Raw genomic sequence first — 24,428 nt, forward strand, 5'->3', positions numbered from 1 at the left:
ACGAGAGAAGGTGATAAAGTAGGCGGTGTAGTCCAGTTATCATTTCTTTTTAGCATTGTAAACATGAGTTTAGAAGGTAGATTACTTTTTATTTATGCTTAAATATAAATTAAAACTCATTGATTCTCTTTCTCTGTGTGTTAAAAGTAAAAACAAAAATCGGGTAAACAAACACTGAAATATGTATATAATCCCATGTGGTTGATTCTTTTGTTTTATAATATCCTTTATTAAACATTTAAGTGTAAAAAAATGAAATGCGATTAATGGTCAACTTAGTTTAATAAAGATTGTGTAAACTGATTTGTATTAGTTAGGTCATTTGTATAGAGATTTTTAGATTGTTTAAATTGAGTAGATTCAGTTGTCAACATGCTACATATAAGTTAGATTTTTATTAATATGTAATAAATAAATATATTTTTTATATTGTATCACTTGATTTATCGTGTACTGGATTAATGTAATTAATAGTTTTAGATTTATTAGAAATACGACGATTTTCCACCAATGGAAACATAAAGAGGGAGGAGTTAGCTGTGGTTAGACTCCACCCCTGGACTACTGGATATATACATATCCCTACGTATCAATGTGTGTGTTATATCGATAGAATATATAGAGAAATACAAACTAGAATATGTTAAGCAGCTTGTTGAAATAAAACTCATTTCAGCTACGAACCAAGACTAGATGATCTTTAACAGCCTATATATAGGAGAGAGAGAGAGAGAGAGAGAGAGAGAGAGAGAGAGAGAGAGAGAGATTGAAATTTAGTTACAGGTTATTGTAACTATTTATAATTTGATACATAATCTAATGTATTGTAATTATTATTTAATAGTACAGGATTAGATTTAGCACATAGTAAAGGATTAAACACGACGATTTTCCCACCAATGGAAATGCGAGGAGGGCGGAGTTAGCGGTGGTTTGACTCCGCCCCCTGCACTTCTGCTTCTGTAGCGAGGAGAGGTAGTGTGTGGAGAACATGATTACAACTTCTTCTGTAACTTATGAATTAGGCGAGTTAATGGTTAAATGGTTTAATGGTCTCAACACAGTGTTGAGATAAGACGAATAGTTCAGCACAGTTTAAACAGTTTATTTACACAGTTAAGGGGCGCAGCTCCGCCTCCTGCTGAGGATTTCCTGCGTCGTCAGCGTTTGGAGTTGAACTTCACAGAGAAGAACAACAACACTGGACTGCTGGGAAGTTTTATGGGGAACAGAGCGCGTTATGATCACAGGATTAAAGCCCACAGCGTGTAGAGAGGCTGTGTAAAGTGTGTGTGTGGGTCTGTGTTAGGTTCAGGGTGTGGAGATGAGAGGTAATCAGGGCTGGAGTTTATAGTTAGTTAAGGGTTAGTTCCTCCTACCCGGCGCGCGCACAGAGCGCATAGCTGAAACTATGCCTGCAGCTACCAAGATGAAGAAACCAGACGTGAAAGTGGCCATTCTGGGCGACATGAACGTCGGTAAAACATCTCTGCTTCACAGGTACACCGAGAGGAAGTTCAAGGACACTATCAGCACGGTCGGAGGCGCGTTCTACCTGAAACAGTGGGGACCTTACAATATCTCCATATGGGACACTGCAGGTAGGACCACCAAACATCTTCACATCCACACATCTCCATCTATTCAATAGAGGTAGCTACAATTACAGAGTAATCTATTTTAAGCATTTTTTCTTTTATTGTTGATGATTATGGCTTACAGCCAATGAAAACCCAAAAATCAATGTCTCAGAAATTTTTAATATTATAGAAAAGACCAACTGGTACTTTTGGCAGTGTGCCAAGTGCTGCTGGAAAATGAAATCCTCTTTACCATAAAAGTTGTCAGCAAAGGGTAGCATGAAGTGCTGTAAGATTTTCCAGGAAAACATTGCACTGTACTGATTTTGGACTTGATATAACACAGTGGACCAACACCAGCAGATGACATGGCTCTCCAAACTATCATCCTCCAAAAACATTGTAGAAAGCCATAGGTCAGGGACAATTTTTCACCATGTTTGTCAATAAAATTATTTGAAATTGATTTACCTTATGTTGTGTAACCAGCTTGTCTAATCTGAACCAGTTTTTCAAGTTGCTGTTTATTTAAAGGAGCAACACACTGCTATTTATCGACAAACCACATCATATTTTCCTTTTTTTAAAAGTAACTTTCAAATGTGTTCTTATTGGTTTTGGCCTATAAGACCTGCCAGTTTTAATACTGCACATCTGCACTAGTTTTTTTTTAAGTAGTAAGTAGTTAGTAGAAATTGCGTTGCATCAGGTCACAGAAAAAGACACAATACATACTCGTCTCATTCAGTGCGTTTTTCTTTCTTTTTATGATTTGTTACATTGTAAGTTATTAATATTAAAGACTATATTACAGCTATCTATCGCCTCCCAGCACAGGTGTCTTTGGTTCAAGTCCCTATCTGGGTGGAGTTTCTATGACCTTTGTGTTTGCATTGGTTTCCTCCAGGGACTTCTCCAGGGTTTTCTCACACAGCCTAAAAACATGAAGATCAGGTGAATTGGACACGCAAAATTTCCCTGGTGGTGTAAATATGTATGTGTGTGAATGTTTGTGTATGATGATATGCCCAGATATGGAATAGCAACTCTTAAGTGCCCAATGGAGTCCTTCAGGTGGACGTTAGTATCCGGTTGAGAGTACGCTGTGCGTGATTGGCTGCCACATTTCACTGCTGTGTGTTGGTTGTTTGAGTGCTGAGTGTAAACAATTGTGTGCAGAATGTAATTGTTAGCGTCTTTGGGTGTCTGGAAAAGGCAAAAAGGCGCTACATGCCATTACTGACTAATAAATAGTACAGCAAGTGTAATTTTTTATACCAATCAAGCACTTGTCACTGTAAAATAATTTTCATTATTAAGTAACAAGACAGTATTTTTAATTATTTGAAACCAGCCAAACAGCATAACTTCACACTAGTGTTTTGAATGGCCTAATATGAGCAGCTCCTAAACAGTAACGTGAACAATTCCTTATGTTAAAATGTCCATAGAAAGTCTAGGCGTGGTAAATGAGTAATAGAAAAAAGAGAAGATAGAGTGAGTAGATAGAATGAAAATACTTTCGAACCGTTTTGTGTTCGTGAAAGCACATGATTTTACTTTAGATCACGTCTTTATCCTATTGAAACATCTCAGTCATCTCAGTAGACTGTGTACTGATCTTTGCTGTCGGCTCCTGCGTGAGTTCTACACTGAAAACTTTAATCAGCCTTGTGTGCTCTGTTTTGGCAATCATTGAACAGACTTGCATTGCTGTAATGCAACAGATAAGCCTGAGTTCACAAAGTCATATGACCCAGGCTACAAAATATAATTAGGAGTCCAGACTGTGCAGTGAAGCAACTCAACACTGTCCATAGCTGAGCAAAAGAGTCTGAGTCAACATGTGTTCTCTTTAGGATGCATCAAGTAAGAAATCACGGAGTATTTTAGTTCCCGTTTGTAAAGTCCACACAGCAGCCGAGAGGTGAAATATTTGTCATGAGACATTTTTCATTCTCTCGCTCTCTCTCTTTCCCTCTCTCTCTCTCTCTCTCTCACACACACTCTTAAGCTTGTTATAAGTGTTGTATTTTCTGTTATGTGTTTTTCGCATTAGGGCCAGATCTTTCGTAGGTTTTGATTGGAGATGACCTTTTCTCCACTTTCTGAACTGACCTCATTCTGCTGGATCACGTAGTTTGGTTCTTTGCTGATGAAAGCACATAGCCTTTGTTTTTTTCTAGAGGGCTAAAAGTCATGTGCTTGTGAGGGAGCTAACAAGTGGATGACTTTGCATAGATACTGTGTCAGTTACTCACCATATCCTCTCATCCTGTTTATTGTGAGGCTTCACTGTAAAGGTTAAGTGGGGTCAATGTCAGTAGATGTGGGAGGTTTTGATTAGGGATATTGGGTATTGTATACTTTTTTGAATTTGATATCGATACCTAAACTATGCTTTTTTAAATACCTTTTTCTTTATTTTAACAAACAAAAAAAGCGATAATTACTCTCACAGGCAATCTAAGTAATCTCATTCTCATACTGTCACCCCATCTTTTTGGATCTTGTTGGAAAGAATACAAACAATGAACATTTGTTTGTGGCTCTTTATTAAGAGCTAAAGCAGCAGTGTTGCTTTAACTGTTTTTAAACTATAAATCTTTTATCATAAGCATACTGCTGAATGCAGTTTAGTTTTTAAGAGTTATTTTAGTAAATAAGAAAATAAAAATGCTCACTTTTTCCTGACTGAAGGGATCACCTGCTGTGGAAAAAACTGCTCCAGAGCGAGAGAGAGCAAGAGAGAGAGAGGGAGAGCACGTAAGAGACTTCAGCACAGTGATGGTGTGTCGACAAGTTGGAGGAAAATGATGTGTGGACGAATGTTTGGAAGTAGACCCAGACTTTAGAGCATTTTGAAATGTATGTGGTGCGCACTCTCAGCGTTTTTGTGCTCCGTCTTGGTTGTTTTTAGCTCGCTGTGCATGCTCTTGGTATTTGGCACATTTGTGTACAATTCATGCAAAGCACTGAAAATAAACACAATTGTTTTACTTTTTGGTACTCTGTATTGAGACATTTCTGTCGGTGCCTTTTTGGTATCACATTTTGATACTCAGGCCTAGTATTGAAATCTCAAATGTTTTGCAGAATACATTTACTGTATAATAATGACCAGATTATCTCTGAAGCCTCTCAGCAGTCAGCACAGTGATCCATATTTACTTATCTAGTATCTACTGTGCTTATTTCTTTTTTTAGTGGTTTTTAGTCACCACTGACCCTACTGACAGAGAGCATCAAATATGATCTCATCTACTACATATAGAGATTCATTCATTCTAATGGCTTTATAAATATACACAACGAGAAGGAAACTATCTGAGCTCAGTTTTATTCAAGAAACGTCAGTAATAATACAGTCAGTAATAATACATTCAATACATATTTGCTGAATGAGGAACAAAGCTCACTCTCATATCCTCAAACACACTGGGAGCTATTGTAGTGAGACTTGAGGGCTGAGGACTGCTGCATATTTCTGCAACAGCTGGTCCTTCTGTTTGATTTCTCACAGTCTCGAAACTTTAATTTCAACCTGCCTTTGTATCTCATCTGAGTGGAATGATTCATTTAAACAAATCTAGTTTTTACAGTTTTCCTCTGAACCCAAATACAGCTGATCACAAAGATCACCAATTTGCTGTCATTAATTTTGTAGTGGAGATGTGAGGCTAATATATTTCTAATTAGGTCTAAATTTAGCAACTAGTCTGTTGGTACTAAGTAATTAAAAAAAAAAAAAAAAAAAAACATGCCTAAAGCCAAAAGGGAACAAAATAAAAACAGTTTTCCGAAAGCCTGATACCAAATCTTCTTTACACTAAATAAATTAAATAGCTTAAATGTACTTTTGTCTTACTTTTCACACAAAAAGCTACAAAAAAAAATTACAAAACTAAAGTAAATCTATCGACCATTCTTATTATTCCAGCAGACACACCAACAAAGCACAATGTTTTATTTCAATTGCATTTGTAATCATGTGCTACACTAATCATGAACACAATTTATGTTAACTCATTGGTGCCATTCTTATCATGAATGTACTCAAATACACCTTAGTAGTGCTATTCTAATAATGTATTTACCTCAGCTGTGTTATTCTAGTTACATTTTAGCAATACCCCTGCTGTGCTATTTGCATCATAAATTTACCTCAGCATTGCTATTCTACATTACAGACAGTAATTGTCTACCTCTTTTTACTGCGCAGGTCGGGAGCAGTTCCATGGGCTCGGCTCTATGTACTGTCGCGGAGCTGCTGCAATCATGCTCATCTATGACGTCACCAACTGGCAAAGCTACGTGGAGCTGGAGAACCGCTTCCTTTCCCTAACCGACACTGCCAACGCTGACTGCATCTTCGTCATAGTAGGCAACAAAGCCGACCTGACTGACCCGCAAGCTCATGTTCCTGAAGCACAGTCTGAACCAGGGGCTGAACCAGGGACTGAATCTGAGCCTGAAGCTTCACCTACATGCCTGCCTCCTCCTGCCTCCCCTCTGCTGCTACACAGACAGGTGAACAGGGAGGACGCCATGGCTCTGTATGGACGTGTTCTACGCTACAAAGGCCTGGAAGAGAACGCCTGTCTGCCTGCTGACAGAACGTGCTTTGAGACCAGTGCTAAAACAGGGTACAATGTGGATGGGTTGTTTGAGACAGTGTTTGACATGGTGCTGCCCTCCATACTGAAAAAGAAAAGTGACGGTGAGAACTCCACTGTGGACCTGGAAATTTCCAGGACAGACAAGAAGAGTAAAGCTGGCTGTTGTAGCTAGAAGGAATGTTAAAGACCCTGTTTATACCTGGTCACTTTCTGTGTCTAGAATTAGTATCAGGATAATGGGCTCATTGATATCTTGCACCCCGCCAACAGTAAATGTTCACTCCTTCATTCTGCGTCGATTAAATAGCAACAGTGCTTGTGAATATATCTACGCTGATGGGTGTATAGGTCTAGAACTGAGGTGTGTTCAGGTATATTTCTGGTGTGTTGCTATCTTAGCGACGAAAAACACAGGTGCACCACTGACTGATTTGAACCCTGACTACAGTCAACCCTCAGACGCTTATAGCTATCTTGGCTACTTAGGTTTAGCATATACTGCTCGTTACACACATACATGAACATGTTGAAGTGCGCAAACCCAACATTTACATCAACAGTAAACTGAATACAAAATAAAATAACATTGCTGTTCCCGTAAATGAGCTGCTGGTTCACCTTCAGTTCAGCGGGCGCTGTTAAATAGAAACAGTGCTGAATATATCTACACTGATGGGTGTATTGGTCTAGAACTGAGGTGTGTTCAGGTAAATTTCTGGTGTATTGCTATCTTGGTAACAGAAAACACAGGTGCACCACTGACTGATTGGAACCCTGACTACAGTCAACCCTCAGACGCTTATTGCTATCTTGGCTACGCAGGTTTAGCAAATACTGCTCGTCACACACATACATGAACGTATATGAAAAATAATCTGAATACTAAATAAAATAACATTGCTGTTCCCGTAAATGAGCTGCTGGTGCACCTTTACTTCAGTGGGCACAAGCAGGTCAGTTTCCTGTGCTGAGAAGTGCAGAATCGCTGCGCAGATAAAATAGCAACACAAAACTCTTAAAGGGAATGGTGAGTCACACGCTTATTTGTTTATTTCACATTATGCCTAAAACACACCCATGATTAATTAAGAGAATTGGTACATGCACAAACCCTAAAGCACTCCTAGTTTCTATATTATTAAGGTCAGGTAAATGAACACACACTCACACACTTGTAGTCTTGTAGTGATTCTCTAAGTATGTTCAGTATTAATAGTGTAATTTGGGAGCTTCATGAGTTAAAATTATGTTCTAAAAGGAATTTTACACAGTGTTTGTGACGCACATCAATGTCACCATGGGCTCTTTTTAGTTAACTCGAGCTCGACTCTAGTGGTTTTGACTACAGCACTACAACATGCATCACTGCAAGTTCTCCAGCTGCTGATAGTTCTGCACTTCTGCATGTTTACTCAACATTTTACTAATCTAACAGGCGTTCCTGATGCAAACAGTTCTGTTCTTTCTCTTTTGCATTCCACTATGGTAAAATGGTCAAAAACTAACTATTTCTGAGTACAGAGTGCTCACCTTTAACACTTTTATCTATACTGCCTACTTCCTATTTAAACACTAGTTAGTGTTAGTGATTTACAGTATATGCAGTTGGGACGCACCCATTGTGGATTTTGAGGCAGCTGCCATCTTCATCACAGCTCAGTTTGACCCCATTCACTTTCTAACATATTTAAATAAATGATTGTAAGAATATATTTTTTACTTCATATTTAATTAATTAATGACCAGTTTTAATGGTGTTTTTGCTGTATCAAACATAAAATATAAAAATATCAGCATTTTACACACACTTGTTTTGGATGATTTAAAGGTCGTTGTGGCATGCATTTTTATAATCTTTAAAAGCTTTAGAGTCCTAAAATATAATCATAATTATTACTGATGGTACACACAAGGGATGTGGGGGGGGATAGTAATTTTGAAAACATATAAAAGGTTTCCACAGCAGATTCTAAGTTCACCAGTTCTCTAGATGTTCTCACTGTGTCTCTCTCTTTCCGCTCTCTCTCTCATCTAAAAATAACATCTAAGGAATGTTTTTTTCTATAAATAAGATGGTGTCACCTCTATTTTACCATGATGGTTGCATATAAAGATGGATGTGTCTGAGACACAAATGGTGATGTTAAGGAGGATCCTGATTATGGAGAATCAATCCTCCTCTGATGAGAATGAGCTGCCTACTGTTGACCCTCCTTTTTTCTCACAACCACTAGCAAACAAGTCAGTTTAAGTTGCCATTACAAAAATGGACAAACACTAATACAGTAAAACAAACACTATAAAAGAAACAAAAGACTAACTAGAGGTCTAATTAAACAAGCAATCCAAAGATAACAAACCAGAAATTTTGTAGACAAAACTACGGTGGGACTGTGTCTCAAACACGACAGGGCCGAATAAAGGAACACATGGGATATAAATACAAACTGAAAGACTGGGAACACATGGGGAAGGAAACGAGTGGGCGGGGTAGCAAACGTGACAGATAAAAAAAAACACTAATGACTGGGTGAGGCTAGGGCAGAGACAAGACACAAACAGAAACAAAACAGAGTCATGTGCTAAAGAGCACACGGTAAGAAAATAAAAAGAGAAAAAAATACAGAAAAGCAGGACATAAAAAGGAAAAGGTGTGACCAACTACCTTTCAAACATCAAAAGTTATTATTGCCTCCCTACTTGAACAACAGAATTGATTTAGTGCTGCTAATGTCATCAAAATGATCCAGGCCCATCAGATACAGAATTTTCTGAGGCTTTTTAAAATGGTCAACAAAAAATATAGCATACATCAGTTAGAATTTTAATTATTATATAATAATTTTACGGCGGTTAAAATTGCAGGGGTCAAATTGACCCTAATGATAAAAGATAAACAACAAAGTAAATTTTAACAGGGTTTAATTAACCGGAGACACATTTGACTAAGTGTACCAAGTGTAAATACATGTGGTTCAAATCTTATCAGAACAAAAGAGATATTATTCACATTGAGTGACCAGGTGTAAACGTTGGGTTCCAGGGATTGAGAAAGGGCTTCCTACTGAATTAATATTACTGCCAAATACAAGAAAGCTGTGGAATGTTGTTTGGACTTTGTGGAGTACTGTGTTACTCTTGCCAAGGTATCAAATTGAACCGAGAATGAGGGACTATTGTGTTGTAAATACAGTATATACATTTTTTTAATGACTACTATTATTGCACTACTATTGTGCACTGCACTGTTTTAAAAGGTGAAAGTAAGACAAACTCAGGTTCAAGATTAGAGTATTTTGGGATGTAAAATGAAGTAGGAGAAGCAGTATTTCAGGAATCACCACAAGAATCACACCAGATTAGCCTTTTAACTGCAGTTTTTTTTTATAGGAATGTAAACGGTGGTCTTTTTAAAGTTAATACTGCAAGTTTGTTGGCATACAGACAATTCCTTTATGTATTTTTTTTTACTTAAAATACCAAATGTGTTAATGAGTCAAAATCTTGTCATACTAATACCTCCATTCTTGCATCATTATTTTTGCTAATATGTAAAGAGATAAGGATTTTAAAATGATATGATCATGGTGTTTGCTGCATCTTTGTCTTAACAATTGTTTAAAGAATTCCTTCCACATAAAACAGTTGTGAAATCAAATGTTGGTTTATATTTATTATGTCATTTTGAAGCATTTCTATTGGTCAATTCATAATGATATTTTGACACAATTTAATGTAATGTTGAAGTCAAAAACTTAAAAAATTGGTTTTTACTTGGTATTGAAAATACAGTACCAGTCAAAAGTTTGGATGCACGTTCTCATCCTCAAATGTTTTTAATTTTTTCTATATTGTGAATAAATACTAAAGTGATCCAGACTATGAAGGAACAAAAAGCCTTAAAGTCATAAAGCTGACTGAGAAAATGTACAGATGTTCAAAGTTATCATCTAAGCAAGAGGTGCTGCTTAGAAAAATCTAAAATACAAAACACTTATTTATTTATTAAATAATTCCATTTTTTTTCTTCATAGTTTGAATGACTTTAGTATTAATCTACCATACAGAACTTTTTAAAATAATGATATAATTAAAGGTGTGTCCAAAAAAATTGACTGGTAATGTATGAATTTGAATACATCTAAAAAGGTGAATATCTACAGATACTTTTTATGATTGAAATCAATCTGCATTTCTACAAATAAGCAAATGAATGACACATAACAAACAACAAAAAAATACCAAACAGAAGCATTTATTTGGCTGTTACTCCATTATGCTAACAAATCATTCACAATCATTCAGAACACGGTTCAAAAATTATTTTCCACATAATTACATTATTTAAAAAAAAGGAACTGGGTAATGGAGCAGTGACTGGTATACACTGGTATACATGGCAAATAAATTTTATATCAATTTCATTGTAACAGTTCTGTGTTTAAACTTCATTTTTGTATGTTTTTTTTCATGGGTATATAAAATAAAATAGGCACATAAAACATTTACAAAGGCACGTGGTTAGCACAGCTGAGCAAAGTACAGTGCGGTCAACCCTGCTGTTTATTTTGGTCTGTTAATCATTATTTAAAGGCTGCAGTTTGCCAACACACCTGTAGAAAGCCAGCCAGTGGTGAACGCCTTTGGTTATGGAATCAGAAATCTACTCAAACCTTTGGACAGCGACCGTGTGCTTAAAATACAGGCGTGCACACGTTCTGTCTGTAAGAGTTTTGTTAAGCTCAGAACTGAAAATCAGTGCAATCTGTGTAATTTAGACATATACAAATACACAAACAAATGAGACTGTGACCTATAGTGTGTTTAGTAGGACAAAACTCTAAAACAAAGCTTTGTAAAAGTCTTCTCTCAGATACCATTTTTTTTACTTTTTAAACCTTCAGCTGGTGTGTGTGTGTGTGTATGTGTGTGTGTGGTCTGTATATGAATATGTGAGACTGTGACCAAGTTGCTTGCATCTGTACAGTATATATGTATATAAATACATAATGCTCCGCATAATGCAACATATGAGGAAGCATAACATGAAAGGTGGAGCAACATGATGCATTTTAAGTGCAGGTAATTCAGTACGCTGCTTCTGCTTCTGTGTAAAAAAAACAAACAGACATAATGTACAGTTGAAGAACAGAGTTAGTTAGAGTTTGGAGAGACAGGCTACATGCTGTATGTGTCCGCATGTTTAAAATGTTAAGCTAATCAAAAAAGCTATACAAAATTCTTTAACTAGTGGATGATGGTTATTGATTATTGTAGTTGTTCTAGGCAGTGCAGTTAAGCATGTGAATATTGCATATGAATTAGGGCTGCACAATATTGGAAAATATAGTCAATATAATATTTTAATATAATGCAGAGTAAAAAAAAACATTAAAAAGGAGTTTTTATCAAATATCTCCTGAAATTAATGATCCATCATCTGTCATGATATTAAAATAATAATAACCTGGCTCTGGCAGATATGTTATGAAAACTGTAGGAATTGTTGATACCACTTTATATAAGGCTCCTTTATTAATAGTTTATGAAATAGTTAAGTAATGGTTATAAATTAAGTAAAATTAAAATACTTTAAAAACATTAATAAGCACATAAATAGAAAGAACAACAGTAAAAATAACATTTCTAATATATCTAACAATATAGAAAGTCAGTTTAGTCATTTAATATGTTATTATAGCTAAATGAATAAAGTTATTTTCAGAAATGTTCATGATAACTGATGGAAAAGACAAAGTAAGATACGCATCTAGTACAATTTGAGGTTTACCAGTATAAACAAATGTGGAATCACTATTTGGTACACGACAGGCCACTGTTACCCTTTCTATTTATGTGTTGTAACTGCTTATTAATGGTTCATAACCTAATTAATATCCATTAATAAACTCCTTTATAAACTATTTATAAACCCCTTATAAAGGAACCTTATTTCAAAGTGGTACCGAATGTTTAATTCACGTCAATAAATTGTAGCATAAAAAGGTATGATTTATTTGCTATACATTAATGTGCACTGCACACCCTGCGATGTGAATATTGTGTGAATTAGGGCTGCACAATTCATTTTTGGGATAAAAGAAAAATAGTATTGCAATATTCAGTTTTTTTTTTTGTGTAATGCATTATAAAAAAACATTAAAAAGGAGTTTTTACCAAATATCTCCAGAAATTAATGATTTAAAATATGTAATAATAATATAAATAATAAGCTGACTCTTCTGGCAGCTATTTAATGACAGTAATAATAGTAATAACAACAGTGACAATTTTTAATTGAATTTGCACCCATGCACATATTGCAATGACTGAATGCTGAAATGAAATATTGTGCAGCCCTAGTCTCAATCATACAATACGAGACAACCCAACACTTTCTGTTTTGCTTTGTGTGGAAGCAGCACACAAAGTCACACATAGTTACATAAGGGAGGGGAAGCAGTGCATCAACACGGGCATCTTTGGTTCTGCTGTATGTTCTTGTAATATCAATTCAATATCAATATGTGAGGTAATAAGTTAGGAAGAAAAAGCACCATTTCAAATGTAACATAAGTAAAGAGACAGAAGCAAAAATGATATCCATGTTTTTGCTGACGATTCTGTGACTCTACGCTCAACACGTTTCCATATCTTCAGTCCATAAGGCACATAGTGGCGAGGAGGGCATTGCTAAGACCTTGAGGGAATATATGCTGTATTTTTTCTTTGAATTGCTGATTTGGTGAAGTTACCAAAAACCAAAGTCTTCATAATTTCAAGTTAAAAAACAACCCTGATTGTCTTGCTTTGAACATCTGTGATTGATTGTATCATCCTACCATGATCATATCTTTGCTAGCGCTTTTCCACCAAAAGAGCTCAGGTTCTTGAACCATTTCTGTTCGGGCTTATAAGAACCATGGTGCTTTTCAGCGAACCAGCCAGTGTTTCCACCAGTTTTAGTGAAGCCATCAAAATGTCACATCATACTCATCAACAGAGGCCATTGCACAGAACATGGTTTGCACTGAAGAACCTAGTATTCTTCAGAAAAAAAATCCTGGTTCTGGAACCTACTTTTGTTAGTGGAAATGTCGCAAACGGTTCAAAATAAGGTTTGCGAACCAGAAGGGTGCCTGTTCCACGTTGGTGGAAAAGCACTATATATATATGTGTCTGTGTGTGTGTGTGTATTTTTGTGTCATAGAGCTTCAATTTTGTTTCCTGATCTGCAACCTAACACTGTCTCATTGGCCACGCCCTCACCATCTCAAAGTTCATGGGTTTCAAGCAGTCCTCACAGGTTCTTCATGCACACTTGGCAGCGGCTGATGCGCGAGAGAAGCTGCCCAGCTTTTAGAGTTTCTGACTCAGGAGTAGTCTGGAAGGGCTGGTTGATGGACGTCAGCCAGAAGCTGTTCTTGTTAGCGAAGTAGTGACAGGTACCCTTGGCCCCGTTACACTCGATGAAGGGTGTGGTGCGGAAGTCCTCCAGACACGAGCCAGGAGACACCAGAGACTGACCACCTCCCTCATCTCCAGCCGCCGTGTGCTGAGAACGAGAGACAATGTCAGTGTAGACAAAGTTCAGTGTGTTGTATTTACATTGTTAATATTCATTCATTAATATACAGTATAACTATGTAGTGGTGGGTGATATGATAAAAATATTTATATCACAATATTTTACATTTTATCTATACACTACATAAATTGTGTGTTTATTTTTTGGAATGTATACAAAATACATCATACAGTAGCATCAGATTCCTGCAAATACTAAATAATGTTCCATAATTATTTATTCAAAGTGATTTATTCAAAACATACTGGACGTTATCCAAATAAACAAGACTGATTACATTCTTCATAATAAATAATTCATTTGATCAATTATTAATTTTTTAAGCACATATATCCACAATATGCCCAACAATCAAGAAAACTGTGTATCTCCATAATAATTTTTTTTTTAATAACAATATTTATTTAATAAATCTGAATTTATCACAATACAATTAAATATCGTCATATTGCCGAGCTCTAGTACTATGTACTAAATTTGGTAGATGGAAAATGACAGACCTATATTGAGGTTAATGAAAATTATTAAGATCATATCCATATACTATACAATAAATTGGTAACATAATTATCATGACAGGCCCATACTTAGGTCAAAAAAATATTATTAATATTATATCCATATATTGTACAATAAATTGTAATTAGATAAAAACTCACCATAAGGAAAGAGTAGCCGATCCACAGGCTTCTCCAGCCGAGGGGACACTGTGGAATAGTGATGTCCTGACTGTGCACAGCTATGGCCACGGATGGAGCTTCACACACTGAACAGCGGCTGATATACGGTTTGATTTCTTCCTCCTCCACAGGCATCATAGGAATGGGGGCAGTCGTGGAGAGCCAATAGGATTTGTCGTTTCGGCTGGCGTAGTAGCATAAATCCCCGGGATTACAGTACAGGAACGGCATGGTGTTGAAACGAGGGAGACAGGAGCCTGCCAGACCTGGTTAACATAACGAATGACATCACAAATTTTATTTAGCAGTGATTGATTGCAGTGATTATTATTTGTTCATTTTATTTTATTTCTAATTTTCTCCCATTTTTCTCCACAAAACAAAAAGGGTGAAGACTAGCACATGCCTTATCCGACACATGTGAAGTCATCCACCACTTCTTTTTGAACTACTGCTGATGCAGCACTGCAGAGTAGTATCACAGCGCGCTCGGAAGAAAGCGCAGCGACTCGGTTCTGATACATCAGCTCACAGACGCAGCCTTGTGCTGATCGACATCACCCTAGGAGTGATGAGGGGAAAGAGCAAGAGCAATTGTGCTCTTGCTCTTAGGGCTTTGACAGCTGATGGCAAGCAGCATGACTGGGATTCGAACCAGAAATATCCTGATCATAGTGGCAGGACTTTAGACTGCTGGACCACTCTGCACTCTATTTTGCTAAAGCTTCACTACTTTACCGTTCTTTACTTTACTCACCCAGGTCCTGATTATGAGCCTTCTCTTGTCCTTCAAAGTACAGCAGGCTGTAGCCGTCCCACAGCTTGGACATTCCCACAGGGCACATGGGAGTCTGATCAGACTGACTGTGCTTCACCAGCAGGTACCCGACGCTGACACTCCGCCCTGGCATACCAGGACGGCCCGAAGTACCAGGACGTCCGGCGGGCCCTGGAAAAACACAAATTATTAGTTACAGTGTCCCACCAATGAAGAAACTATAACTTCCAAGTAGCACCTACCACAAGCCATTGCACAGGAACACATGTAACTACCATACTTAATCCACACATATACATGTCTTGATATATTTTACCGATTGTTCTTCACTCTTCTGAGTTTCCTAGCTCTTGTGCAGTCTGTAAGTTAGTATTATGGTAAGTTGTTTGACTGATTATTATTTCTGGTTAACACAGTATTTTATCCTATGAGAATATCAGAATCAGGATTTAGACAGAGGATGAGCCTCAACAACTATTTTTCTGAGGTCCTCTGCAATCTTCTTTGTTCATGCCCTGATACACTTCCACAAACATGTGTTATAAAGAGCAGATTTTGCTAGATCCCAGTCCTTTAAATAAAATAGGTTCTGCCCACTCACACTTGATTTTAATCCCATTGATTGAAAACACCTGACTCTAATTTCACATTCAAACTCACTGCTAATCCTAGAGGTTCACACACGTTTGCTTCTTACAAATATGAAAAATTGAGAGAATTTTCTTCAATAAAAAAACAAGCAAGTATAATAGTGTTGGGTTCTCTTCATCTAATTGATCTACTTTCTATGCAGAAATATAGAAATTTATAAAGGGTTTACAAACAGTATACACACCACTGTAGCTAATGGCAGATCAAAAGTACTGTACTGGGTATAAAGGGTCATTTCTGCAGTTTGATTTGATATGTATCATGTCTAAACGTTAAAAACACAGAACAACCGGCATGTAGGCCTCAGGTGGGGTCTGAGCAATATTGAAATATAAAAATCTGATATCATATGATTGTCCAGCCCAAGCAGGAAAGCATTTGACTCATTAAGCTTAGCTGTTCTTAATTGTACAAGAATATCCTGGTGACCTGCCATCTCAAATCCTCGATCCACTGGCAAAAGAGAGAGTGCTGTAATTTTAATCCTCTCACAATCAATAAAACACAATCCATACACTCACCTTCTAGGCCTAGGAGACCTGGGTGTCCCACAGTTCCTACATCTCCACGAAAGCCTGGATTTCCTGGTATTCCAGGCAACCCTGGCATCCCCTTCTGCCCCTCTGGCCCCAAGAACCCTAGGATAAAACATCTCCTTGTTATTAAACTGACCAAAAATGTAAACTGTAATTCTGTAAGCTGATTTGGTAGTCGTCATTTTTTGGTTTTACCTTGATTTCCAGGAGGTCCAATTGGTCCTGACTCTCCTCTAACTCCTTCTGGTCCACGGATACCATACGGACCAGGCAGCCCTCTCTCGCCTGGCACCTTCACAGGAACTGGTAGCTTTCCCTGAGCACCAGGGGCACCGGGCAAACCTGAAGGAAGTAAGACATGAACGATAAAGTCAATTCATCCTATCGAAACCCTTAGTGGTTTAAGGTTATCAATGAAAAAAAAATCAACAAAAGGAAGAAACAACCAATACAGCTCATTACCTGGTGGTCCACTGTCTCCTTTTGGACCAGTGGGTCCTCTATCACCCTGGAATCCAGGTTTTCCAGGTAATCCCATCATTCCTTGATCTCCCTTTGAACCTGCAGATCAAGTTTATTGTAAAATAAATTAGCTTTACTTTCTCAAATGCAACAAGTTCATTTTTTTTTTCAGTTTTTCTTTAATTTCCATACCTTTCCTTCCTGAAATTCCAGGCTGTCCTGGCAGGCCTTTCTCTCCTATGTCCCCCGGGAACCCTTTAGGTCCAGTGAACCCTGTTTCCCCGTGTACACCTTGTTCTCCTTTAGAGCCAAATGGAGATGGAAAACCTGGTAGACCAGTGGGTCCAGGAAACCCTGAAGATGAAAAAACAAACAAACAAACAAATAAATAAATAAATGAATAAAACATCAGAAACTGATGATATCCTTCTACTCAGGTCTCTACAATGTGTTACTATAATATTTCACCCAACACATTGTTTTTTACATCATTAGCACTGAGATAAACAGCTCTGGAAAAAAATTAGAGACCACTTAAAAATGATGATTTTCTTTGATTTTGTCAAATTGAAAACCTCTAGAATATAATTAAGAGGAAGACGGATGATCGCAAGCCATCAAACTGCTTGGTTGAACTGCTTGGATTTTTGCACCAAAAGTGGCATAAAGTTATCCAAAAGCAGTGTGTAAGACTGGTGGAGGAGAACATGATGCCAAGATGCATGATGAAAACTGTGATTAAAATCCAGAGTTATTCCACCAAATATTGATTTCTGAACTTTATGAACATGAGCTTGTTTTCTTTGCATTATTTGAGTTCTAAAAGCTATGCATCTGTTTTGTTATTTCAGCCATTTCTCATTTTACCTGTTAGACCCTTCTGGCCACGTGGTCCTGGATCCCCTGAGAAACCCTGCCTGCCTGGAATTCCATGTGCCCCTGGAGGACCCGGAACACCTGGCTGACCTGGGCTGCCCTGATCACCTGTGGAAATGAGAATACACAACATCACTCTCTAATAGTAAAAATCTAAGAGTTGAAAAACATATACGTTATTTTCACCATTGCAAAATACAAAAGTTATAATTTAATGAGTTGACAAACCAAAATTCTAATATTTTTATAAAAAATGTCACTTAATTTTCACAAAAGCAGATGCAGATCTACCCTCAGAAAAACATATTTTGATACACCAGCCATCATGGTATTGAAAACCTACCTGCATCACCTGTGGAACCCTTAAGGCCGTCAGACCCCAGAACACCAACCTCTGTGCTAGGAACTCCTATCTCTCCTTTTCCTCCCTTCACTCCAGGATCACCTGGTGTCCCCCAGACATCAGGGCCTATGAGGAGCAGTTAAAAAACAAAGTTTAAGAATAAAAGTTTGAAATATATTTTTTTATATAAAGGAATGTCACAAATCATGTATGTAAATCCACTAGTGTAAGTGCCATCTCAAAACCTGTACTAGGGTTAGGAGTATTGCTATGCTAACTGTAGTCTTGTTTGTCCCCCCTGCCATTCCTCTTCTTCTCTCTTGCCTTTCTCCTACTTGCTGCTGAGTGTAGATAAAGATATGTATGCTTGTTTTATTTTACTTTCTTCTTTCTTTACCTCTTTACCCTTCTCTAAAGGTTATTTTCTAAAAGACTGAATGTTATGGAGGATTACCTGGAAGGCCTTTAAGACCTTTTTGACCTTTGAGTCCATCCAACCCAAAAATACCTTTCAGCCCAGGGAAACCTGAGAAGAGGAACACAATACATTTATTATTCATGATTAAATCATTAATATCATCATTAGATTAATCATTAATAACTGTTTAAGTGCTAAAAAAACTGCTACATTTATTATGTACAGTTATCCTATCATGTGCAGTGCAGCTGGCTAGAATTACAAGCATCTTCATTCATTACTCTGTAGGTAGAAATATAGATTCTAGGGTTTAAAATACTTCTGTAGAAGTTGAAGAATCAACTCAAGCTTTTTACTCTTTTAGTATAAAAAGTGTAAAATAACTGGTTTCAAACTACTTAAGGTATAAAAGTAAAAGTAAAAAAATGTAAGGAGAAAAAATAAAGCTATTAAGGACAAAAGCTTAGGCCAAACCACAGGGTCCTATTGTGCACTTCCCCCCCTTCCTAACTACCCAGTGCCCGAGTACGGACACTTTGCGTGATCTCTGTTTCCACCCGTTTTCGCTTTACACCCGTTTTTGTTTACCACCCGTTTTTGTTTTTCCACCCGTTTTTGTTTTGCATCCGTTTTTATTTCCCACCCGTTTTCGTTTCCCACCCGTTTTCGTTTTCCGCCTGTTTTCGTTTTCCACCCATTTTCATTTTCCACCCGTTTTCATGTTCTGCCCGTTTTCATTTTTGCACCCGTTTTCAAACCCACTTGGGCTGTGTGTTTATTTTTTCTCCTTTCATCTTGCTTTGAGATCTACTGTTCCGCAAGTTTGTTCATCAACCTTCTGGGCTGGAGAGCTGCTTGTCTGGATGGAGAGATTTATCTGGATAGGGGTTTTAATGAGAAGCCGGAATGAAAAAAAGCTGGAATTGTGACCAATAAGACCTGGGTTCAATTCCCTCTCTGGGTGAGCCATTACAAATGTGGAATATAATAATGAAAGAATGATTATTGTGCTAGCATTAGCATAGACATACCTCTTTGTCCAGTGTGCCCTGGTCTACCAGGGGTCCCAGGTGTACCAGGAGTTCCTGCCCACCCCTTAGTACCCTGGTTTCCTGGGAAACCCTGCAGTCCTTCACCACCTGCCGAAAGAATGGAAAGGGATCAAGATGAGCTCTCGATATTCAACTGTTTTCTTCATTTAGTGTTTCAGACTTATCTAAAGTGCATTCTCTTACCTGGCAGTCCTTGTTGTCCAGGATCACCTGGATACCCCTTCATTCCTTCGATGCCATCAAAACCAGAACCTCCTCTATCTCCAGGCTCACCTGTGAAACCTTTATGGCCTGTTCAAGGCCAAGGAAATAATAGTGAATTAATTTATTAGTTATTATAGTTAATTCACATTCAACATTATGGATGATCTTGGTCAGCTTACAGCTAGAGCTGTTAGCCTTACCTGAAGGTCCAGAATCCCCAGACTCTCCTCTTGGTCCTGTGGGTCCAGGAAGATCTATGACATCACCCTTGTCACCTGTGGCAAACCAGTTTCAGTTAGCTAGTTACTTTAGTAAGCTAGTTGTAAACACAAGCTGTACATTATCAGTTTGGAAATGGGGTTAAAAATAAGAAAACATCTAGAAATGGAAGGTTTGTGGACAAACTTTAAGCTGGCTTGGAAAAGTGTGCTAATAACGAAGAAGGAACATTTACAGTGGTTGCTAATGTGTTGGTTGGCAGTTGCTATGGAATCCCAGGAAGTTGATAAGCTAAGTGGATGCTATGCTGCTGCTATGGTTTACCAAGTGGCTGTTAAGGTGTTTTTAAGCAGCTGTTGCTACAGCATTTCAGGTGCTTGCTTAGGTTTCACTAAGCTGTTGCTAAATGGTTGCTATCCTATCTGTGGTCATTGCTAAGGTATTGATAGGTAGTCGCTAAGGTATTACAGGGGGTGGCTAAGGTGTTCCAAGTGGTTTCTAAGGTGTTCCAGGCAGTTACTATCATATCTAAAGTGGTTGTTAAGGTGATTTTAAGTGTGATGGTTGATAATGTGTTGCTAGGCAGTTCCAAACATATTCCAGGGATTGCTGCAAATTTTCATCATTTACCCTTAAAGCTGTGGGACGAGAAACGTTTGAAATTTTGTGGTGAGAATAAGAAAATGCAAATTATGAAGAATAGTAATTCTTTTCCAAGCCAACGTAATAAAGCATAAATATTTATTTGTTTTAGATGATTGTTAAATTGGATGATATCTAATTTCTCTTGGGTCTTATTCAACAAGAGATGTCTGAAGTTGATCTAAAATGTCCTATATCTGAAGGGTCAATGGTTTCGCCTGGTGGTTTCGTCTAAAAGCAGGTGTCCGTCCAAGATGGTCTTCCATGTTTGTGATTAACAGTGTTTAAACTGGATCAGAACAGGTAGCTACTTAAACAAACCTGCAAGCTAACCGGCAAGTTAAAAAAAGTATCTAACTAGTACACAAATGCAGACCCTGCTTCAATACAGAAAATAATAACAGCATAATAAATAAACAGTGCTTAAAAAAAGATTCAAAAAAAGAGAAATATATTGCTGCTCACTGTTGGCTAACAAAGTATATTTCATAACCCTTTGATGTTTTTGTTTATATCTGTCATGAAGCACATGATCATGACCAAGTGAACAACTTCCCCCTAAACTGGAGCTTAAAGGAAGCCTAAACAAAAAATGATGCCTTTTATATTTCAACATTACCTTTGACCCCCTTGCTTCCAAAGCCTCCTGATGGTCCGTAGGCACCAGGTGAACCTTTCTCTCCCTGTATTATAAAAAAAGCAAAGAAATAGAAGTTGACAATAAATTAATACATGTAAATATACACTGAGAAGAGAATTTCTTAGTACTGGACTTGTGATGGAGCAGGGTTATTTTAGGGCCATTTCAGCACTGATCCAGTGACCAAATGTTTTTTTTTTTTGATTTATGTAAATCTGGAATTTTTATAACGTTTTCACTTCTGACTCATCAGGGGTAGACAAATATATATTCCAAGTAGGAATAACAGTTTTAGTTAATAACAGATTTGTGGGCGTGAAGTTTTAGGCAGAAAATGCTGGGCTTACCCTTGGTCCATCCATTCCAGGAAAGCCAGGTATTCCTTGGGACCCTGTAGCTCCAGGCATTCCCTTTTGCCCGGGTAATCCCTCAGCTCCAGCTGATCCTTCCAACCCCTTTTCAGTGCTGGGTTCTCCTGGGAGACCATGGTGCCCCTCTTGTCCTGGAACCCCTGGATAACCTTTAGTACCTGGAGACCAGAAAAGAGAAACAATATGTTTATTAATTCTAACAGAATTAGTATTATTATTTTATCACTGTCTTCAGGTATTGCAGTTTCTGCTGATCATAAAACACACATGTGGAACATAAAGTTAGCTTTTTTTGTTTGTAAATTGAAATGTAGACTTAATCCCTGTCTAGGAAACGGTCCCTATGTCTTCTATTGCAGAGATGTGTCAGTAACACACAGTAAAGGACACTCACCCCGGGGCCCAGTGAAACCTGGATCTCCTGGTTTTCCATGATCACCTTTTATACCCTTCATGGTCTTTTTCATATGATCCATTTTTATGACCGGTGGTTCACCTGGAGGACCAATAAGCCCTGAGTCACCTGGAGAAAGAGAAAATCATTTGGATTAATAAATAATATTATATTATATTTGTTTAACTTGACAAATAAAGCATTTTTTGTTTGCATGTAACAAACAGTATAAAAGCAAACTCTTAATATGTTTTAACCTTTTTCTCCTTGACGTCCTTTTATTCCTTTCTCTCCTCTGACCCCTGAAAAGCCTATCTCCCCCTTTTCTCCACTGAATCCCTCTGGACCTAGATTTCCAGGCATTCCTTGAAAGCCCGTCATGCCTTGAGAGCCTCTGACACCTTGAAAAAATGTAATTAATAAATATATATTAATAAAAATACATGAAAGATTTTTTACATGTATGAGCTCAAAGTGCTTAAGATAAAAAATTAAAAAAAACAAGACAAAAGTAACAACATAAATGTAATAAAAGTAATTAAATAATTTCAAATCACAAGATAACAAGACAATCAGAAAAACAACAGAAATATATAGTAACAAATAACATCACTGCTTTTATGATTTACTTCTGTTTCCAGCCTCGGATTAGATTTGTTTCTGCCTAAATTTGCTTTTACATGCTACAATTTACTACTATTCATGCATTAATAGTGAAACATGATTTTAGAGAAAGTTACAAGCCTTTGTTTTTTTCTGACTGTATGTTTGTTGATTGGCTATTTTTATATTTAAACGTAATAAAAGAAACAATCAAAATTCAATCATGTCTTTAATACAGCCTGTACGTACTGTATAGGAACCCCATTAAATAACTAAGTCCAAATAAACAAACACTGTTCTAGCACCATCAAAATAAAAAAGGAAAAAAAGATGAAAGTAAAAAGTGCCTTGAGATTAGTAGGGTAATTTGGTTAAGTGCTGACCTTTCAGTCCAGGAAGACCAATCCGACCAGTAAATCCGGGGTGTCCTGGATCTCCCCGAGGTCCAGTCTGACCCAAGCCGGCATTACTTCCAGGTTCTCCAGTAACACCCTTTACTCCCATAGGCCCTGGTGAACCGGTGTTACCTTGATCACCACTTTCTCCCCTGGGGCCTGTTGGGAAATATCAAAAAAGAAAATCCATTTTACATATTAGTAGTTAAGAAAAAGACTAGGTTTGATATAAAATAAGAAATGCTGTTGGTGATTGTTGGTTGATAGAGCAGATCTTGTGGGGTTCCACAGGGTTTTACTCTAGGACCAATGAAACTGATGTTAATAATTATAAAACTGTAGTTCTGAGAGTGAAGGACTAAAGTGTTACAGGTTTACATACAGATTCTAACAGGTAAAGCACTAAACACTAACTAATGTAAAAATTACAAAATAACATTTTTACAAAGTAAAATTACAGGTGGAAACTTTATAGATTTTAGTCCTTAGTTAGTTTACCAGTACCACAATTTGAGAACCACTGCCTTATACTATGAAATTTTAGCATTTAAATGTGCAAAGGAAAATGTATTTATTTACATTTGGACCCAATTTTACAAGCACAAATGCACTAACAAGTTGTGAAATTAGACTTTGACTATTAAAGTGTTAATTGCTATTATCTGAATTGATTTCAGCTTCTGATGACTCTTATTTTTCGTTCCAAAACCAAATCTAATTATGCATTCTAAACACAGATTAAATATAATATGTTAAATAAACATCATCCAGTGTTTTGTTGTATTACCTTCTTCTCCAGTCTGTCCTGGAGGACCAGGGTTCCCTGATTGACCAGGCAGCCCGGGGTATCCGAATATCCCTGCAGGCCCAGGTCTTCCCAGCTCTCCCTGTAATCCTGATGGACCTGCTTCACCTTTGGTGCCGATCATCCCAGGCATTCCCTCCATACCTGTAAAGAACCAGATCTGAAATTTACTCTTAGAAATTTTTAAATTATATATAAAGTAAATTTATATTCAGATTTACACTCTATACTGAGTGATCATCTGACTTGTTGTCAAAATAATGTGCCAGATGTACATGATGATGAATGATCACAAACCATCAAACCAAACTGAACTGCTTGAATTTTTGCACCAGGAGTAAAGGCATAAAGTTATCCAAAAGCAGTGTGTAAGACTGGTGGAGGAGAACATGCCAAAATGCATACAAACTGTTATTCCACCAAATATTGATTTCTGAACTCTTAAAATTATATCAGTATAAACCTGTTTTCTTTGCATTTATTTGAGGTCTGAAAGCTCTGTTACTTTTTTGTTATTTCAGCCATTTCTCATTTACTGCAAATAAATGCTCTAAATTACAATACTTTTTTTT

General features: G+C 37.2%; 2 protein-coding genes across 3 annotated transcripts in view; one reads left to right on the forward strand and one right to left on the reverse strand.

The window, feature by feature from the left end:
• The first annotated feature begins 742 nt into the window (after nucleotides 1–742).
• rab20 (RAB20, member RAS oncogene family) lies at nucleotides 743–10,998 on the forward strand. The gene is made up of 2 exons (XM_007227930.4): nucleotides 743–1,601; nucleotides 5,803–10,998. Exons 1-2 carry the CDS (start codon nucleotides 1,412–1,414, stop codon nucleotides 6,369–6,371), a joined length of 759 nt encoding a protein of 252 aa, XP_007227992.3. The 5' UTR covers nucleotides 743–1,411; the 3' UTR covers nucleotides 6,372–10,998.
• col4a2 (collagen, type IV, alpha 2) overlaps nucleotides 10,439–24,428 on the reverse strand; it is a 105,352-nt gene continuing 91,362 nt past the window's right edge. For both annotated transcript variants that reach the window (XM_007227929.4, XM_007227928.4), the window contains 19 exons: nucleotides 23,839–24,000; nucleotides 23,040–23,210; nucleotides 22,311–22,454; nucleotides 22,054–22,182; nucleotides 21,636–21,817; nucleotides 21,268–21,331; nucleotides 19,988–20,062; nucleotides 19,767–19,874; nucleotides 19,563–19,670; nucleotides 18,568–18,639; nucleotides 18,114–18,239; nucleotides 17,762–17,878; nucleotides 17,087–17,248; nucleotides 16,895–16,993; nucleotides 16,628–16,774; nucleotides 16,418–16,534; nucleotides 15,225–15,416; nucleotides 14,447–14,733; nucleotides 10,439–13,754 (listed from right to left, as the gene is read on the reverse strand). In XM_007227929.4, coding sequence (XP_007227991.3) covers nucleotides 13,500–13,754; nucleotides 14,447–14,733; nucleotides 15,225–15,416; nucleotides 16,418–16,534; nucleotides 16,628–16,774; nucleotides 16,895–16,993; nucleotides 17,087–17,248; nucleotides 17,762–17,878; nucleotides 18,114–18,239; nucleotides 18,568–18,639; nucleotides 19,563–19,670; nucleotides 19,767–19,874; nucleotides 19,988–20,062; nucleotides 21,268–21,331; nucleotides 21,636–21,817; nucleotides 22,054–22,182; nucleotides 22,311–22,454; nucleotides 23,040–23,210; nucleotides 23,839–24,000 — 2,717 coding nt within the window. In that variant the 3' untranslated portion in view covers nucleotides 10,439–13,499. The remainder of the gene's footprint in view (nucleotides 13,755–14,446; nucleotides 14,734–15,224; nucleotides 15,417–16,417; nucleotides 16,535–16,627; nucleotides 16,775–16,894; nucleotides 16,994–17,086; nucleotides 17,249–17,761; nucleotides 17,879–18,113; nucleotides 18,240–18,567; nucleotides 18,640–19,562; nucleotides 19,671–19,766; nucleotides 19,875–19,987; nucleotides 20,063–21,267; nucleotides 21,332–21,635; nucleotides 21,818–22,053; nucleotides 22,183–22,310; nucleotides 22,455–23,039; nucleotides 23,211–23,838; nucleotides 24,001–24,428) is intronic.

The sequence above is a fragment of the Astyanax mexicanus genome, chromosome 11, assembly GCF_023375975.1.
Source record: "Astyanax mexicanus isolate ESR-SI-001 chromosome 11, AstMex3_surface, whole genome shotgun sequence".
NCBI lineage: Eukaryota > Metazoa > Chordata > Actinopteri > Characiformes > Acestrorhamphidae > Astyanax > Astyanax mexicanus.

Bases quoted from the DNA above. Each gene is read 5' to 3' on its own strand.
- rab20 (XM_007227930.4), top strand. From the start codon at position 1,412: ATGCCTGCAGCTACCAAGATGAAGAAACCAGACGTGAAAGTGGCCATT. The intron at 1,602-5,802 runs GTAGGACCACCA...TTTACTGCGCAG, and splicing joins CTCCATATGGGACACTGCAG to GTCGGGAGCAGTTCCATGGG.